The following is a 19242-nucleotide window of genomic DNA, read 5'->3' on the forward strand; positions in this document are numbered from 1 at the left end:
CTGTTTGCATTTCTTGCATTTGCTGAGGGGTTATGCAGTATGCCACAGAATGTCCTGAGCGGAGGGGGGTTTCCAGAAGATGCCCTCCCTCTTTTCAGGGCAGGGTTGTGGATTGCAAATGGGTGACCCAGCCCCCATGTCTGTGCAAGGGGAACATTTACATGCTCCCTCTAAGCCAGTGGCCTTGGCCACTTTAAGATGGGTGGACTTCCAACTCCCAGAATTCCCCAGCCAGCCTTCAGTTCTGGGAGTTGAAGTCCACCCATCTTAAAGTGGCCAAGGTTGAGAAACACTGCTCTAAGTGATGCAAGGAAGTGTTGGTGGGAAAGCTGCTGCTTGCAGCAAATCAAAGATCTGTATAAGTTGTGTCCCTTTTGAACAGCACTCAACTTAGGTGGCTTTTACAAAGCTCACGAGTGGGACAGTCTTCCTTAACACAGTCTTGGCCCACCATAAGCAGATAACCATAGTCTGCTCCTTTAAAAAAAAGGGGGGGTTCAGCTTCTGTAGTTCAGCTGAGTTTAGCTTCACCTGTCCCCCTCCCACCATTCCACATGAAGGCATGGTATGGAAGACCCAGCAGGTGTCACTGGCCGGCCATGTTTTTTTCCTCCAGCAGGAAGATCCAGTTGAAAGAGCCAGCCGCCTCTTGTAAGCAGATCAGGTTTGTGAATGAAATCCCTCCCGCCTGTTACAACTTGGTATCCTGATATCATTGCTCTAATCCAGTGTTTCTCAACCTTAGCCACTTTAAGATGTGTGGACTTCAACTCCCAGAATTCCCCAGCCAGCCATGCTGGCTGGGGAATTCTGGGAGTTGAAGTCCACACATCTTAAAGTGGCTAAGGTTGAGAAACACTGCTCTAATCTTTCCCGTGCTCCAGCCATAACTGTGCTGGAGCTGGCAGAAGAAGTGCAGCCACATACCAAATACTTTGCCAGCACATAAACTCTTTATGGTACCATGTCCATGTTTTTGGCAGGTTGTGCCACGGTGTGTGAAAACAATGACAATGACAGTATGAATAGTGCCTCTTGGATTCCCATCTTTCTTCCTCTTCTTGCAGCTACTGGACTGGTTGGAAGCATAGTGCAAGCTGGATCAACACCCTCCTCCTCTCAAGGAACTGGAGGCAACCAGCAGGCTCAGATACAGAAGGAAAAACAGGTTGTTTCAGAGAGTGAAACACAGGAACTCAGGCAGGTACGTTGAAAGCCGTTCAGGGCAGATAACCTGCAGGTAACGTGACTTGATAAATACACTTTTTAGCAGCTTCATTTTTATTTTATTTTTATTTTTATTTTTATTTATTTATTTTTTGCTGTGCTGACCAGGCCTCTCTGGAAGAGAGGGTGGAATTGACAAAATCTGACCGGTTTAATGTATGAGCAGAAGGATTGTGAACGGAATAGTAATGCTTGCTTCTTGCAAAGGATCACATTCGCCAAAGACATTCAGATGTGTACTTAGGAGAAAGAAAAGTGTAAGCTGTGTCCTAAAGTTCAGTTTATTGAAATTAATGTGAAATGTATCTCTTAGCAGTCAAATGTCCGCGCTTAAGATGTATCTGTCTGCCGTGCCCGGTTCTCGGCACCCTAGATCAGTGTTTCTTAAACTGATTTCTCTCGGGACCCCTTCCCACTTTTAAATATTAGGGAGGACCCCAAAAGAGCTTTCATTTGTGTGGGCTACATTTACCTGTATTTGCTGTATTAAAAATTAAAATGGACACAGTTGCTGCTGCTACTGCTTCTCTCGATTTTAATATTGTATTATTTTTCAGCGTAGACTGGCAAATAACTTTGATTTCGAGGATTCCTGAGAGGGTCTTGGGGGACCCCCAGGGATCCTAGCGCCACGCTTTAAGGAACACTGCCCTAGATGATAATTCCTCAGCCTCCTTTTTGTCCCTAGAGCCCATGGGAAATTTCCCCAGTCACTGTTTTCTCAGCCTCAGCAAGTGAAGCTTATTTCTTGTAGTACAAAGTAGGTGGGTAGGTCCTGGCACCCTTGCTTTCTTTAAGTTGGGTGTGGGTGTTCGGAATACAGCCCTCACCTACTAGAGCAATGTTTCTTAACCTCGGCAACTTGAAGATATGGGGACTTCAACTCCCAGAATTCCCCAGCCAGCATTCTGGGAGTTGAAGTCCCCATATCTTCAAGTTGCCAAGGTTGAGAAACACTGTACTAGAGTCAAAGCATGTATCTTTTGAGCTTAAACTATATTCAGCTCCATCAGAAGTAGCGATACGTCAGGGTAGCCCTGATGCTGGGTGGGCTGGCATCCTAATCACAAAACTATTCAGTGCAATATGAGCTCGGGAGATGCTGGAGAAGGACTTGCGTTTGTCAGGAAGGTTTGGCTTCCCGCTCTAAGGGGAATTTGGAAGTGGAATGCAAGTTTTTCCACCATCTCTGATGAAATCACTGTGGGGTCCTGATAAACGGCTCAGAGGGCAGGGAGGAACTGCAGACAGTTTCACGAAAAGCATCTTAAAGAGGCTGAAGGCTTTCTTGGGTGATCTGGAAATTCATCAAGATGCTTGGGGCTGTCTTCACAGGAACTGACTTCATGTTCCCATCCAGAGTTCAGTATTCCGCCGTTGGGTCGATGCGTGTCTGCGGGCTCGTCCATAGATTTAGGGAAGGAACGGCTGTAGAGTTTCCATGATGGTTGTTCCCCTGTCTACCAATTACCTAAGGCTGACATCATGTCAGTGAAGATGGGAGGAGATGGGATAATATTAGCTTAAGGTCTGTGGTTGGAGAAAGCGGGAGAGATCTTGTTGGCTAGATTTGGTTTGGCAGAATACATCCTGCAGGCTCTTATTTCTGCTTTTCAAAATCCTTTTCTGCTGTTGTCACATCTGCAGACCATAGAGACTGGCAGGTGGTGAACCTCAGGCTTTTTTTCCCCCCCTTTAATTCAAGCCTGTTCGTTTCCCTGATGGCCCAATTATTTCAGATCCACCCAGATTGGGCTTGTGAAGGGCAGTTGCTGTGAGAGCCATGCAGTACTAGGCCAGCTGGTCCGACACTGGGTGGGCTGGAGCTGGAAGGTGGAAAGCGAAGAGCCCCAGGCCAGACTGTTCTGTAAACATAGTGCAGTCTGTCTTCAGGAAGAATGGAAAAGAGAGACTTAGGATATAAACCCCAAGGACTCTCTCTCACACACCCACAGTCACACACCCTGTGTGGCTGGATTCCTCTGTCTCCTGCAGAGAGAAGACCTCTTCTGTTGGGACTAATGCTCATCTTTAGAAGGTTCTGCTGTTAGTTCATAGAATCATAGAGTGGGAAGGGACATCAGAGGTCATCAAGCCCAACCCCCTGCACGCTGCAGGATTCACTGCACCATCCCTGCTAGATGACTCTCCAGCCTCCAGAAAATCTCCAGGGAAGGGGAAGAAACCCTTCATGAGGTTAATCAAGGAACTGAGCCTCTGAAGAGTCATGAAGTCTGACCAAACACTATCTTGTACTGTATGTTACCTGTGGAGTTTCCTTAATCACCAATCCATTTGATTCAACCCACAGGTAGTCCTCGACTTACGACCATTTGTTTAATGACCGTTCAAAGTTACAGTGGCACTGAAAAAAGTGACTTACAACCAGTCCTCACACTTACGACTGTCACAGCATCCCTGCGGTCACGTGATCAAAATTTGGGCGCTTGGCAACCGGCATGTATTTATGACAGTTGCAGCATCCTGGGATCATGTGATTGCCATTTGCGACCTTCCCAGCTGGCTTCCAGCAAGCAAAATCAATGGGGGAAGCCAGATTCGCTTAACGACTGCAGCAAAAGTCATAAAATCTGGCGTGCCTCACTTAACAACTTCATTGCTTAGCAACAGAAGTTCCAGTCCCAGTTGTGGTCGTAAGTTGAAGACTACCTGTACTTGTAAACATCTGCAATTACTGAGTTTTCTCCACATGTCCACAAGCCCAATACCATTTTGGTTGGGGAGATTTTGCTGTATTGTTTCTCAGCATTTCTTTTTTTTTAATTTGAACTGGGTATTCATCACGGAGATGGGCCAGAAGTATTTTTCCTGTTACATTTTGTTTTCAAAAAAGGTGGAATTTCCCAAAGTATTGAGGAACAATTTGAACATTGCCATTTTTGCTCGCTTTCTCTAATCTGATATATTCTGGCCTTGTTGAATTACAGCCTCCATCATTCCAGTCAGTGTATTATACCAGCTGACAGTACTGTAGAGGGGCCTATAAAAGTTTAGATGGGGTAAAATGAGATTAACTTTCTGGAATTAGTATAAAATGTTATGCGATATCATGTAAAAGTCTTTTAGCTAAGAGTAGAGATGCAGAACATTGGAAAAAAGAAAGCTTCATTTGATCACAAGAGAATGTGCTGTAATAATCATAGTGGAGTTTACTTCTGAGTAAACATGCATAAAATTGCAGTGGTGAGCATTTTTTTCTGCGCTGAGCATACTGCTTGGGTGCAAAAGGGGAATATTTGGTGAATTCATCTCATTAATGGGTTTGGAGAACAAAGACACTTTGATTAATAGCATGTGGTCTGATTTTCAGGAGCTGAAACGTGTCATCATCTTATGCACACCTCCCTCCCTCCCCACCCACCCCCAAAAAAGAAACTTCACCTTTGATTACCAGTTCTGTAGTTCTCTCTCCAAGGTTCATCCCAATCCTTATATTCTATAATTCTGTCCAAGATTAGAGCTTGGCAGATCAGGCACTGAACCTTTTAGCAGGCTGGAGGATCCAGCTAGACATCTTGTTATTGTTTTATGCAATCAAAGTAGCCCCCCCACACACACACACACTTCTTCTTCTTCTTCTTCTTCTTCTTCTTCTTCTTCTTCTTCTTCTTCTTCTTCTTCTTCTTCTTCTTCTTCTTCTTCTTCTTCTTCTTCTTCTTCTTCTTCTTCTTCTTCTTCTTCTTCTTCTTCTTCTTCTTCTTCTTCTTCTTCTTCTTCTTCTTCTTCTTCTTCTTCTTCTTCTTCTTCTTCTTCTTCTTCTTCTTCTTCTTCTTCTTCTTCTTCTTCTTCTTCTCATTCCACCCTCAGTCTTGCCCTTCCTTCCTGCCAAACGGTTTGGCCTGACCTCAGAGTCCCAGCTATGCTTTCAAGTGTTTTCCAGCTCGCCAAGGCTGAGCTGAAACATGTGCAACCAGCTTAAGCCTTCTCGGAAAGCCACCTTCATTCCACACCCAACGTGGTCCGCATTTGCAAAGTTCTTGGAAGAGGAGGGGTTTATGGGGGTTAGGAGACAATTTGGGGTTTTTTTTAGATTTTTTTTATCCCACCTTTATTATTTTTATAAGTAACTCAAGGCGGCGAACATACAGTCAGGTCCAGAAATATTGGGACATCGACACAATTTTAACATCTTTGGCTCTATACACCACCACAATGGATTTGGAATGAAACAAACACAAGGTGCGTTGACTGCAGACTGTCAGCTTTAATTTGAGGGTATGTACATCCAACTCAGGTGAACGGTGTAGGAATTACAACAGTTTGCATATGTGCCTCCCACTTGGTAAGGGACCAAAAGTAATGGGACAGAATAATAATCATACATCAAACTTTCCCTTTTTAATACTTGGTTGCAAATCCGTTGGAGTCAATCACAGCCTGAAGCCTGGAATGCATAGACATCACCAGACGCTGGGTTTCATCCCTGGTGATGCTCTGCCAGGCCTCTACTGCAACTGTCTTCAGTTCCTGCTTGTTCTTGGGGCATTTTCCCTTCAGTTTTGTCTTCAGCAAGTGAAATGCATGCTCAATGGGATTCAGGTCAGGCGATTGACTTGGCCATTGCATAACATTCCACTTCTGTCCCTTCAAAAACTCTTTGGTTGCTTTTGCAGTATGCTTTGGGTCATTGTCCATCTGTACTGTGAAGCACCATCCAATGAGTTCTGCAGCATTTGGCTGAATGTGAGCAGATAATATTGCCCGAAACACTGCAGAATTCATCCTGCTGCTTTTGTCAGCAGTCACATCATCAATAAATACAAGAGAACCAGTTCCATTGGCAGCCATACATGCCCACGCCATGACACTACCACCACCATGCTTCACTGATGAGGTGGTATGCTTAGGATCATGAGCAGTTCCTTTCCTTCTCCATACTCTTCTCTTCCCATCACTCTGGTACAAGTTGATCTTGGTCTCATCTGTCCATAGGATGTTGTTCCAGAACTGTGAAGGCTTTTTTAGATGTTGTTTGGCAAACTCTAATCTGGCCTTCCTGTTTTTGAGGCTCACCAGTGGTTTACATCTTGTGGTGAACCCTCTGTATTCACTCTGGTGAAGTCTTCTTTTGATTGTTGGCTTTGACACACATACACCTACCTCCTGGAGAGTGTTCTTGATCTGGCCAACTGTTGTGAAGGGTGTTTTCTTCACCAGGGAAAGGATTCTTTGGTCATCCACCACAGTTGTTTTCCGTTGTCTCCCGGGTCTTTTGGTGTTGCTGAGCTCACCGGTGCGTTCCTTCTTTTTGAGAATGTTCCAAACAGTTGTTTTGGCCACACCTAATGTTCTTGCTATCTCTCTGATGGGTTTGTTTTGTTTCTTCAGCCTAATGATGGCTTGCTTCACTGATAGTGACAGCTCTTTGGATCTCATCTTGAGAGTTGACAGCAACAGATTCCAAATGGACATAGCACACTTGAAATGAACTCTGGGCCTTTTATCTGCACATTGTAATTGGGGTACTGAGGGGATATCACACACCTGGCCATGGAACAGCTGAGAAGCCAATTGTCCCATTACTTTTGGTCCTTACCAAGTGGGAGGCACATATGCAAACTGTTGTAATTCCTACACCGTTCACCTGAGTTGGATGTACATACCCTTAAATTAAAGCTGACAGTCTGCAGTTAAGGCACATTGTGTTTGTTTCATTCCAAATCCATTGTGGTGGTGTATAGAGCCAAAGATGCTAGAATTGTGTCGATGTCCCAATATTTCTGGACCTGACTGTACCTCATACTCCTTCCTCCTCCTATTTTCCCCACAACAGCGACCCTGTGAGGTGGGTTGGGCTGAGAGAGAGGGAGCAGCCCAGAGTCACCCAGCCAGCTTGCATGCCTAAGGGAGGACTAGAACTCACCGTCTCCTGCTTTCTAGCCTGGGGCCTTCACCACTAGACCACACTGGCTCTCTTTTTCTCTGTTTACTATTCCTTGGGCTTATTTCTGGCAGGGAAATGTCACTGATAGAAAGTCATACGGGAAGGAGGGCTGACATATCAGTGACTGCAGTTGCAATCAATTCTCTTAACAGATCCTTCGGAAACTCAAGTGTCTGGCCTTGGAAACAGAAACGGAGCTGGAACGTCAGGATGAAAGCCTGGATGTCATTACTTCTTCTGTGGATCGAGCCACCATGAACATTGACAGGCAGAACCGCAGAATCAGGAAACTAACCTAGGACCCGCAGGAGGTCTTTTGCAGCTGTAAAGTGGAGGTGCCTGTTCATCTGGGCCACATACTGGGAATGTCCTTTGTGTTGGCTGGTGTCAAATTTTCAAAGGGGGCTTGCGTTAGCAAAGCAAGAAAATCATGGACAAGGAAGGTGGTTCTGATCATGTATTATTAAATGAAGGGAATGTCCTGTAAGTTGCAAAGGAAGAAGAAACCTTTCTGCTGTTCTCCAACTGATCTAAGAATACTACATTGCATGGTCCTTGGCAATGTTTCGATGGGACCTGTTGCCCAAGGGAATTAGCCACATGCAGCCATGTACCAGAGAGAATCTCAAGCTGCACATGAAAACAAGGCAATGTGATTTGCAGATCTTTCTTTTAATTCACCTGTTGGACCACAGACTGACTTCTTAACCACCTCTATAGCACCTTGAGTTTGCTGAGTCTTCATGTCTTCAGGGAATGACCTGTCTGGGTTGGCCTTAACCCTGTGAGAACATCCCATTCCTCTGAGAAGCATTGTGCAGAAGTTCATTTATGTCACCCTCAGAGCTTTTTCTATAGGGAAACGAAGGCATTTTAGAAAGTAAATAAGTGAGCAGAGGAATTGCCGCGCTGGGTCGGGCCCACCTATTCAGAATTTTGCTTCCAGTGCAGACTTCCAGATGCTTCCAGCAAGCCTATTTCAAGGCAATAGCACCCCTCTGTTGTTTGTTTAAGTCTCTTACGTGGACCTACGTGGCCCCTAAACCTGGAAGAACCATTTAGTATCTGAACCAGCGAGCATTGCTAGGCCGCCGTATCCACCAACTTGTTGACATAAATATTTTTTAAAAACCTAAGCCAGAGGCAAAACTGCCAGTTGACTTAATGGAATTGACCTGCTGGCCACCTGAAAAGGAAGAACAGTTTTATTTCTCTTGCCTTTTCCAACAGAGGAGAAAAATGGGGACTCTCCCCACTCTTGAACAATCCTTATATAGCTTTGTGCACTTTAACTATTTATTATAACAGAAAAGGGACTGGCTGTTAGTATTTGAACTGTTATTTAGTCCTGTCGTGTTGAAATCTATTTCGTTGAATGCCATTTAACAGACTCATCCATCCTGAAAAAATACTGTACATAACAATTTCTAAAGGTGATGTTACATAGAACAGAGAAAGAAACTTGGGGTGGGAATGTGGGGCAGGAGCCTCAGTGATATTTAACACAATGGATTGAATGCTCTTATTTTGTGTTTCTTTTGGCGTGGCCATAGGGCCTGCCCAAAATGAAATGAACGGAATTGATTTTGCAGATTTAGGATGATTAACGACGGAAACATGCAAATCAGAATCCAGAAGCAACATTTGGGTTCCCAGCTGGGAGAAGAGATTTCTTGGGGTAGCAGGATCTGAATTCTGGTAGAATCAAAAGGAAAGTTGAGTTTCAGCCTGTGAGATTCGCTGGTTTTAATACAGATAGAAGTTGTTTTAGCTTCATTCTAATAAGACCCTACGGGCACTTCTCTGCTATTGTAGATGTAGCGAAGATTGGAGAAGAATGGTTAAAAGAAAAGGTGGTACTTCGCCAAACACTTCAAAGATTATTTTCACTGCAAAAAGGTAATTTCAGGAAGGGGAGAGAGAGGGTGTTCTTGGGGGGGCGGGGGAGTATACACAAATTTTTACACAAATTTATTTGCCGCTGTCACAGCAGACGAGGGTAATGTGTTGAACCAGTGTCCTCTTCGTAGCATGGCCCTCAGCCCTTTGGGCTGGGAATGGTAGGAACTGAAGTGCAATAGTCACGAACGGCTGGCTGGTTCGATGCTTTTGTAGTGTCCCTCTGAGCGCAGAACGCAATGCTTTTCTCAGCTCAGTGGCCACACTTAACTTTTTGTGGCATTTAGGGCAGAATATACTCCAATGTGTAGGTGGATCCAGGAGAGAGGAGTGGAGGAGAGGATGAGAAAAACTAAAATTGATTTCATTTCACTGAACTTTCAATCGAATGAAACTAAACTAAATACAGAGTTAGTATGATCAGCCCCCAAGTATTATAATTTTCCACGTAGGAAAAGGTCTAATTTGTCATAAGCATCTGGGCTACATTGACATACACTTGATATCAGTTAGCCCTACAGCTGCATCCGCATAATATAAATCTGGTTAGTTTTAATCTTAGTTGCTCCATTGGCTTAGTGCGCTACATATACCCAGCTTCTGTTTCGGCATATTGTGCAAACCCAGAAAATGGGTTAATTAAGTAACCAAAATAAGCATGTTGCACAAGGCAGGCCTGCGAGGCTACGTTCAGCCCTTCCAGGGGCTGTTAGCAGGCAAATTCCGTAGCATTTTGCTAGATGCAAAGAGGTATCCCTGATGACCCCTCTCTTGCTATAGATGTTACGATACTCTGCCAGATCTGCTCTGCAGAAATCCAGAGGATGATTAGACGGCAAGAAATGGTGGGGATTCACTGCGCATGGCCAAGCCCAGCCTTTCCTAACGGGTGTCAGCTCCCAGAATTCTCTAGCTGGGTGATCATTGCTTAGAATTGTGGGTGGTGAAATCTTTGCCTCTGGATTGGTAGAGGCTGATCTAGAGATTTCTTCCCTGTTGTGTTATGTGTGGAATTCCTTTTCTTCAAGTCCTCACTTAACAGCCACAATTGGGACTGGCAGAAAACCCCATGACGGTGCGGGCTTACGACCTCACTTCCCCTTCAGTCATTAAGCGAAATATCACATGACCATGACTTACGATTTTACTTCTGCCTTCTCTGTTAGCTCTGCTTGTTGCAAGCCAGTTGCGAAGCATGCGAATGGCGATCACATGACTGCAGGATGCTGTGATGGTCGTAAATGCAAGGATTGGTCACAAAGTTTTTTTTTACACCTTTGTAATTTTGGTCGTTAAATGAGGCAGTTGGTAAGCAAGGACTACCTTATGAATTGTCTTTTCTGAAATTCCACCTTTTTTTATTGAGAGAAAGAGAATGGCTGTTGCTTTTGGTGAATTAGTTTACTATGGTTTGTGTAGTTTTTGTTCTAGTTTTACTAATGAAGTGGCGAAGCCGTTAATTACCGTTGGGAGGGTCAGCTAGAAATGCCACAGCTACAGGCCAGGCAGCTTTTCGGGGTCAGTGATTGTTAGTCTGAAGCCATACTAGAGTGTGAATTTCTTAATCTTTAAATTATGTTTCTCAAACTCTTGACTGGTATGACTTTTATATGTGAACACCTTGGTCTCTTGACGTGTATTTCACACCTGGGGACCTGTTTCTGTTCAATAGGTAAGCGCTGCAAAGAGGGCAGTGAAAGATGCAATCTGTATGTGTTGCAAGACACGTTTCTTTTCACATGAATAAACTCTGTGGGCCAGATTCAGTTGAGCTTCAGGTCTACCCCCAGGACAAATTAGTTCTGATTAGCTTAAATGCCATTGATTTTATTTGGTCTGGTTAGAAGCAGCTTTTCGTTGGCAATTCCTTCCTGTTTTACTCATCCCATTCCAGTCATTTGTGTTACAAAGGGTAGTGTGGAGAGGAAATTATGTATATACATACTACAATTATGTATACCATATGTAGCATTTGCACTTTTTAAAAGATATTGTTTACTTTCTACCTTCTTTCCCCCTTCTGAAGAGGGCCATTTAATTTGGGGGGGGGGGGGGGGTTGTTTTTTCCACCATTGTGATTTGATGTTTAAAAACTCTATGTTTTAATTTATTTAACAATATTTATACATCGCTCCAGTAGTGGAGACTCTGGGCAACATGCAAGGGAATAAAACTGAGCCAGAACAATAGCAAACCTGGAATTACATGATCGCAATGCAGTTCGTTTGACTTCCCTGCCTGGAGGGGGGCGGGGGGGGGCAGGCAGTCGTCTGACACCCTCAACTAAGCTGTGTTTTTCAAATCTGAATGTGGATGTTCTTGTTAATCAGTTGCGCTGTACCATGTTCTTTCCTGATAATAAAATGGGCAACTATCTTGGAATAGCGGGCGGCGTTTTTCACACGTCCCGCTGGCACGGGTTTCCCGCAGCCAGCCCCTGGCAAGAAGGGGTCCTTGATGGTCCTGAGAAATGATCTGCCCTCCCCACCCACATCTCATGCTACTCTCATTCAGTTCTTTGGCCAAAGAGAAAGGCAGATCTCTGACATGTTCTTCTCCCACCTCAAGCTGAAAGAAGGGAAGGAAGTGTTTCACTCAAAGTGAGGTGGTAGTCTCTTCCTCCAAACCTCCATCCCTTTGGTGCTGAGCGGCAGGTCAGAACATCTGTGTGGCCTGGCTTCCTTGCGAGTCCCACTTCCCGATCCAATTCTTTTTGCAAACTCTCTGGCACCGAATGCCGGAGCCATATAACTGAAGTCATTCTTGCCTTCTGCTCGTTTACCATGACCTTGATTTCTCTCCCCAGGGTCAAATCTTAAGTTGCAAGCCCCTTGCAGTAGGAACCTGCTGAATTTCATATCTGGGCATGCATAGGGCTGGCATAGTGGAAATAATGCAATTTTTATAGAGAGAAATAAGCTCTAAGTCAGTGTTTCTCAACCTCAGCCACTTGAAGGTGGGTGGACTTCAACTCCCAGAATTCCCCAGCCAGCCATGCTGGCTGGGGAATTCTGGGAGTTGAAGTCCACCCATCTTCAAGCTGCCAAGGTTGAGAAACACTGCTCTAAGTGTACTTCCAACCCACATAATTCATCCAGGCTGTCTCCTAGATATTTCCTCTTCCGCAGCTCACGGTACATAAAGGATTGGTAGATGCCAAGTAATTCTGCAAAAGAGCAGAAATGTGCCACAGTTAACACACAGAAGATCCAGGTATAATGGATCCAACCACGGAAGCTCCCTGAGTGATCTTGAGCCAGTCATTCCTCTCCGCTCAACCTACCTCGCTGGGATGTTGTTGGGGGAAAAATAGGAGGAGGGAGTGCTGCGTCTGCTGCCCAGAGCTTTTTGGAAGGCGGTATATAGATTGCATAAATAGATAAAAAGTGCTAAAGGGAGCACCGGTAGGGAGAACACACACAGGGAGTTAATCCCGTTTTTGTATTTATGCAATAATGGAATCATAAAAGCGCCAAACTAGGTTCACGCCATGCACCAAGCCTCTCCCTTCCCTCGAAATGTGGAAACTGAATAAGAGCAATACATCGTGCCAAAGCCTTCCCTGGGTCCTTGAGCGGGCCTGGTGAAGCCTTGTTCAGGGCAAACCAAATCCCAAGTCAACTTCTACCCCTTTCAGCTGCAAAATTACATTAAAAGGCCTCAGCCGGGCCAGGTGAGTTTTTAGAAGCCAGAGAGATGGGATGAATCGCAGTTGCAGAGATAAGGGGGGGTCCTCAATTCCCTGCCAAATCTATCATTCTTGAAAAACCCCAGTTATGCCCTGTGCCAGATATTTGAACAATTTCAGGTCGCAGCATTCCTTCCCTCCCCTCCCCTCCCGGACCCGATTCTGGCCTGTTTTTAAGCATCCCATCCTCACACGGTGAGTGATGCACCCTCACCTTTGTGACCCGGAGCACTGAACATCTGAAGGGGAAAACATTCTGGTTCTGGCAAGGGAGCTTTCCCAGCCTCTCTCCCGCCCTGTGCTCCGTCTGGAGGAAACAAACGCATGGTGCTCGCTGGAAACGGATGGGAGATGACCGCCTTGCGTGAGGGGAGACGCCCAGCGTGAAGCATGAGAGCCAAAGGTGGCTCCTATTAGCGTGTGAAAAGCAGCCTTCTGCGGGAGCTCTCTGGGATGTCCGGGCTACACAGACGGAGGCTGCACACGAAACAAAGTGCTTTAGAGCAGCGTTTCTCAACCTTGGCGACTTTTAAGAGACTTAAAAGACTTCAGTTCCCAGAATTCCCCAAACAGCATGCATGGACCAACTCCCCAAATCCCCCATCTAGCATAGGTGGACTTCAATTCCCAGAATTCTCCAGCCAGCGTGCATGGACCAACTTCCAGAATCCCCCATCCAGCATGCGTGGACTTCAACTCCCAGAATTCCCCAGCCAGTATGGCTGGCTGGGGAATTCTGGGAGTTGAAGTCCACACCTCTTAAAGTTGCCACGGTTGGGAAACATTGCTTCAGGGGAATTGCAATGCGATGCTCTTCTCAGCAAGGCTTGGGGCCGAGTGAAGACGCCCTAAGATCAGCTCCCCTCTCAGGCCGGCCCTCCCCACCTGCCTTGTGACGGCTCAGCTTCTTGCCAGGCTTTGCTTTCTCCCAGGGACCCGAGGCTGGAAAGCGTAACGTCTTCGCTTTCCTCTTCGAGAGTTGGGTTTGGCCGCCCTGGAGACACTGTGGTCGGAATGGCCGGGATGCCCGGCCAAAGCGAAGGTGCGCAGAGGCCCTCGGAGTCATGGCTTGGCTGCTGGCGCGGAGGGTGGACCTCAGCGGCGAAAGCGCTGCTGCCTTTGAAACCCCATCTCTTCCTCTGCGGGCTGCCCGTGTCTGCTGCTCCGTGGGCCTCTTGTCTCCCCCCTGCCCACCCCGGCCAAGCCGCCAATATTTAGATCTGCCTTTTCTCCTTTGTTCTGGGAAGGCCACAAGTACTTGGGGAGGGGCTGCCTTCCAGAAGCCAAGCACATCCTCTGCCCAGAATTTTCCATTCGCGGAGTTCAAGGAAAGCTGGGGAGCCGCAGGAAAAGCATCCGTCTGAGGGGGACCGCGCCGCAATCCTGGACAAGGCCCACGTTGATCGTTCCTGTCCTCCGTTCGTTTCTGTTCATGGACCCGCTTGGCTCCGGGCTTCCACGCCAACCGTTCCTTGTTGCCCGCTGAGATTCCACCGTGTGCCATTTCTCTTTCCTATAGAATTCCTTTCACAGCTCCTGGATTTCATCAAATATTTCCCAGGGACATTTCCGATCGGTAAACGCAATGGAGGCCCATCTAGGCAGCAGGATGTCATCTACCTCAGCCAATCTTGAACCTGAACAACTTTTCAAAAAGGCCTTCGGTAGCGAGCTCGCCATCGTGGCCGGCTGTTCTTCCGGTTCCCTGGCATGTCCTTGCACCTAATCCAGCCCCCAGAGTCCTAATTTCAGGCTACGGGTCAGTGACGCATTGCCGGAGTCAAGGGAACAGTCCTCTTGATGCTTGGCCTCTGGCTTTTACAGATATAGTGCAATGGATATGGAGGCTCCATTGGATTCCTGGGCAAACAGCTGCTGATTCACACTCCCCAAATCACGCTCTGCCCACCCACGAGCCGACACAGCTACCATAGCCTGGGTTCTGCCTGTCCTTTGGGCATCCCCAGGAAGACAGACGATCTTGCGTTCGACTCTCTGGAAGATGGAGGATGACGCTGACTCTCTTGCTGGTCCACCCTTCCATCAGGGCTGAAACGCGAAGGCCTCTGCTCCATTTATTTGCACCGAAAAAGGAAGCCCTCGGACAGCAAGTGGACGGTTCAGTTTGCAGATCCCTTTGAGGAAAGGCTTGAAGGGCTGGTGCAGGGTTCCTCAACCTCAGCAACTTTAAGATGGGTGGACTTCAACTCCCAGAATTCCCCAGCCAGCCCCATGAGTGGTCTTCAGGAGCAGCCCCACGTAGAGCATATCGCAGTCATCAATGATTGAGGGGACTAAACTGTGACTGACTGTGAGGGGCGCACAGTTGGTGCATAAGCTGAATCTGCGCAACGGCCTCCTGGCCACAGCAGCCCCCTGCTCTGCGAGTTCAGGAAAATCTCCAAGTGGCACACCCCCGCTCCCGAGTGGGGCAGGGCAACCTCAGTCAGGCGTAAGAATGGAGAATCCTGTCACCTCTTACTGGGGCCGAGCGTGAACCTCTTCCTCCCCATCCCAACCGCCACATCCCCCAGGCACTGGAACAAGACCTCGAGCGCATCGCTTGCCCGGCCAGGGTTCAAAAGGTATAACCGGGTAGCCTGGCGATACCTGGTCTTCGCTGCTCTGCAAAAGCCTCAGAGGAACGTGGACGTCTTGGCGTCTCAGCACTTTGGGGGCATGACAGCGAAGGTCTCTTTGTCCCCCCCCCACAAACCATGCAAGGACGTATCTTCGTGCTTGTTCCTCCCACTCCCAAGGTACGCCCAAGGGGGTGCACCCAGCAAATGTGTCCCCTGGTTCCAACGTGCTTGGCAGGGAATATTCTGCTGGGCCTGATCTTGGCACGGGGCAAAAAAGGGCAGCTGGGGCAGTCTGGGAAATTGGCCGATTCACCCGTCCCTTCTCAAGGCAGCAGATTTTAAGCCTCCCCACGGCCTGGGTTGCCCTCGCTGTGGATCGCCCTGGCCCTGCCTTATCTGGCGGGGGGTGGGGGGCAAGTGGCACGTCCTCCCGCAGCTGTCGGCCTTCCGCTGGCACACGCTCGGGTGGGCCCTCGGCCGGGTTTCTTCCCGCTCGACGCGACAGGCAGAAATGAATAATGGCCCCATCCTTCAGCCAGCGCGGGACAGAGAGGAAGCCACAGCGGAGGCTTATCGCAAAGTGCACGGGAAGCTTTTAAGCTGCATTTAGGTGCATTTGGATGGCAATCAGTCGGGCCCCCGCTTCCCAGCCCCCTTGCACTCGAGCCTCGGCTGGCTCTTCAGAAAGGGGGGAGACAGGCAGGCACGGGCTGAGGATTCTGGGTAATGGAATGGGATAAAGGAATTGCTGAGGATTCTGGGTAAAGGAATGGGATAGAGACCGAATCCCTGCAAGACAGAAACGCTCTATGTCCTAAAACCATCCGGCACTGCCTCCTCCAGTGACGGAGAAGCATTTCTTTGAAGGCCTCCTCAAAGGGGTGAGATGCCGCCTTTCAGATTTGTTGAACTTCAATTCCCACCAAACGCAGCTGGCAGGGAACGTGCGGGAGAGGCAACTCCAACCACATCCAGAGGGTCAAAACTGTCCTTCACTGCTCGAGGGCTGTCCCATTTGGTCTAAGCTCCATCCTGCCCCATGTCTTAACCCCACCATGGTCAAGTCCTTTGCCCTTGGCTCCGGTAGCTAGACCTGAGGGGAGATGAAGCCCAGAACATCTACGGCAGGGAAATTCCTCCAGATTATTGCTCGGTGACTCTGTCCTTCACCTCTCGCTACATGTTGGCTGGGTCCAGAGGAACATGTAGTTCGGCAACATCTGGAGATCTACAGATTCTCCACGTTTTACCTGGAGGGCATTAACGTTGCCTGTCCCAGCTCTGCTGACCTTGGTTTATAGTTCAGGAAGGTAATAAAAGAGAGATTAGCACGTGAACCAGCAACGTATGGCACAGTGGGCTTATTTCTCAGCAAATTCACCCAATAAAAGATCGCAAGAATCCCACAGTGTTTACCCTCGCTCATTGTGAGATTTAGAAGCGCTAGTACATCAAAAGGACACGATTATCTTCATTGTCCTTCAGGAACTGTGGGCTGAATTCCTCTAAGGGTGAGTCTGCTTAGTCATCAATACGCGCAAAAATGAGAATTCATTTCATTTGTCACTTACGGCACGGTCCCCACGTCCTCCCCTCTTCTCCAACGATGCCTCGACGTCCCGCCGTGGCATAAAACCCCCTTTTCCCCTTGAGAAATAATAAATGTGAAAAATGACCCCCTCCCTATATTTCCCCTTTTTAACAGCAAGTCCCCCCCCCCACCACTTTGCTGAGGAATTTGGAAGCGAAAACCGAAAAGAAAAAAAAATGGGGGGGGGGAAACACAATGATGATTTTCCAGTGAAGCAATGCCCTGGAATGGCTCGTGACTCTCTCCATTAAAAATAATAATAATAAAAAAATCTGTTAACAGATTTCCTTGGAACAGAGGACGCCTAAGAACCATCTTAAACTATAACATATGTAGTTTGGAGAGCAGAGCAGAATCTCTTCCAGAACGGCATAAACATGCAGTGTTTCTCAACCTTGGGAACTTTAAGAGGGGTGGACTTCAACTCCCAGAATTCCCCAGCCAGCCAGCCAGGCTGGCTGGGGAATTCTGGGAGTTGAAGTCCACCCCTCTTAAAGTTCCCAAGGTTGCGCAACCCTGTGCTAGGCCATATTTCTCCAGTATGGCCTCCAGACACATTTCAACTACAGCTTCTCTCCTTCCAGCCAGAATGGCCAGTGGCTGGGGATTCTGGGATTTGTAGTCTGGAGAAGGGAGGCCGAAGAGCGGCAAAAGATTCCAACCTAGTGTAATTCATGATAGGACAGAAACCAGGTCACGTGTGTCCCCACCACCATTTTTTTTTTTTTTTTTTTAAGGTTGAGGCCCCACTTTCTCCTCAAGGCGGCTTGTTTCTCAGTTACGGACTGATTGATGAAAAGTATAGCTTGCCCCCCTCGGTTACAAAATGCAGCGGTAAAGATGCAGTAAGCCCGCGCGTGCCATCATCGAAAGTCCAGAAGAAAACAATGATTTTAAAGATGCGGCTCGTTCTGTGCTTGCCTTTGTCGCGTGGATCACTCCCTTCCTTTTATCCAAGGTCATCCTGTGAACTTTTCGAGCGGAGAGTGGATTCGAACCTCAGCCTACAGCCGAACATTCGGGTCACGCTGGCTTTCTTTTGCTGTTCCCTCAAGAAACAGCATAAAAATCAACATCACCATTTCGTCTTCTCCAACATTTCATGGAAGGACCAGGCGACAAGCAAAAGGACTTTCTGCACTTCCTGGAACTGCATCTCTCGGTCAATCCAGGAAGTGCAGTTGAAAAGAACCCTCTGTGTGAAGAGCCTGCTGTGGCCCTGGGCATGCCCACCTTTAGAAAACTAGAGAAAACTGGAACATCCCTTCAAAAAATAAAATGGAGCCCTTATTCAGTCTTGTGAATATATCTCCAGATTTTTTTTTTAAAAAAAATGCTAATAACAAATGCAGAACCCCCCCCCCCCTCCAAAACTGCCTTGCCGAAACAGATAGTAGAATAACATAGATTTTTGAAAACTGGCCTTGGTCTCAGGACATCCAGACTGCATCAGATTGGGGAAGGAACGTCCCTCCTAGCTATAAAGCTGTGGTACGAAAAATAAGGCATCTCTTCATGGAACAGGTTAGCCAGCGATGAAAAGAGCCTTTCTGTAATCCCTAGACATGCTCCAAGGAGTATCTGATATAATAAGACAGAGAGGTGTTGGACGTAATTGCTATGTGGAACCTCTGAGTGCAGGAGCAGTCTACCCCTAAGGATTGAATATGGAGGGGGAGGGGAAAGAATAGCGGCAAGCTATCCGCTTCCTGCCTTGCTGGGGTGCATCCTAGAAAAGGATCTGTCGGGTCGATTTAGGATCCTTTTGATTTAGGATCCTGTTATCCCCCTGCAAGATGGGAAAAAGGCATGAAATGAGACCCTGTTCAGCTTAGTTCTGCTTCGCCGAGGGAGACAGGCTTTCGGGGGATCCAGCAGAGGGTCCTGGCCCCGCAAGATTTAATCTGCGATCCTCTGCGAGGAGAGCAGGGGCTTTCCTCCCCTGACTTTGCATTGAAATCAAGGCGGCTGAAAAGCTTGGGACAAAAGTGTGATTTTGAACAGACCGGGAAAACATGAACCATCTCGGGAGCAGAGCTATGAAACCTCCCCGCTTGTGCTTTTCGGCTAGGAAACGCTCTTGAGAAGAATGAAGGCTGTAGTCCTCATGGATTTAACGAAGGGCAACTGAAGCAGGGATCTAGAATCCCCCTATCTTTCCCAAGCCTGACCTGGCTGCCAACTGGCCGAGGCCTGTTGACAAAGCACAGAACGAATCCGAAACCAGGTTTCTTTGCTCCGAGTTGCAGACCTCCACCAACGGCGCTGCAGTTCTTGCTCACAGCGGACCTGCCTCCCTCCCTCTCACCCCTGCCAGGTCTGCTGGGGTCTCTAGCAGCTCCTAAAACAT

General features: G+C 47.5%; 1 protein-coding gene across 1 annotated transcript in view; it reads left to right on the forward strand.

Moving 5' to 3' along the window:
• Positions 1-11821, forward strand: part of SNAP47 (synaptosome associated protein 47) — a 29844-nt gene extending 18023 nt beyond the window's left edge. The window contains exons 4-5 of the mRNA XM_088150777.1: positions 1068-1204; positions 7285-11821. Of these exons, the coding sequence (XP_088006903.1) occupies positions 1068-1204; positions 7285-7431 (284 nt within the window). The 3' untranslated portion in view covers positions 7432-11821. The remainder of the gene's footprint in view (positions 1-1067; positions 1205-7284) is intronic.
• The last annotated feature ends 7421 nt before the right edge of the window (positions 11822-19242 follow it).

Source organism: Python bivittatus, unplaced genomic scaffold, assembly GCF_059951505.1.
Source record: "Python bivittatus isolate LINGU-HERP-01145 unplaced genomic scaffold, Pbiv_v1 ctg000610_np1212, whole genome shotgun sequence".
NCBI lineage: Eukaryota > Metazoa > Chordata > Lepidosauria > Squamata > Pythonidae > Python > Python bivittatus.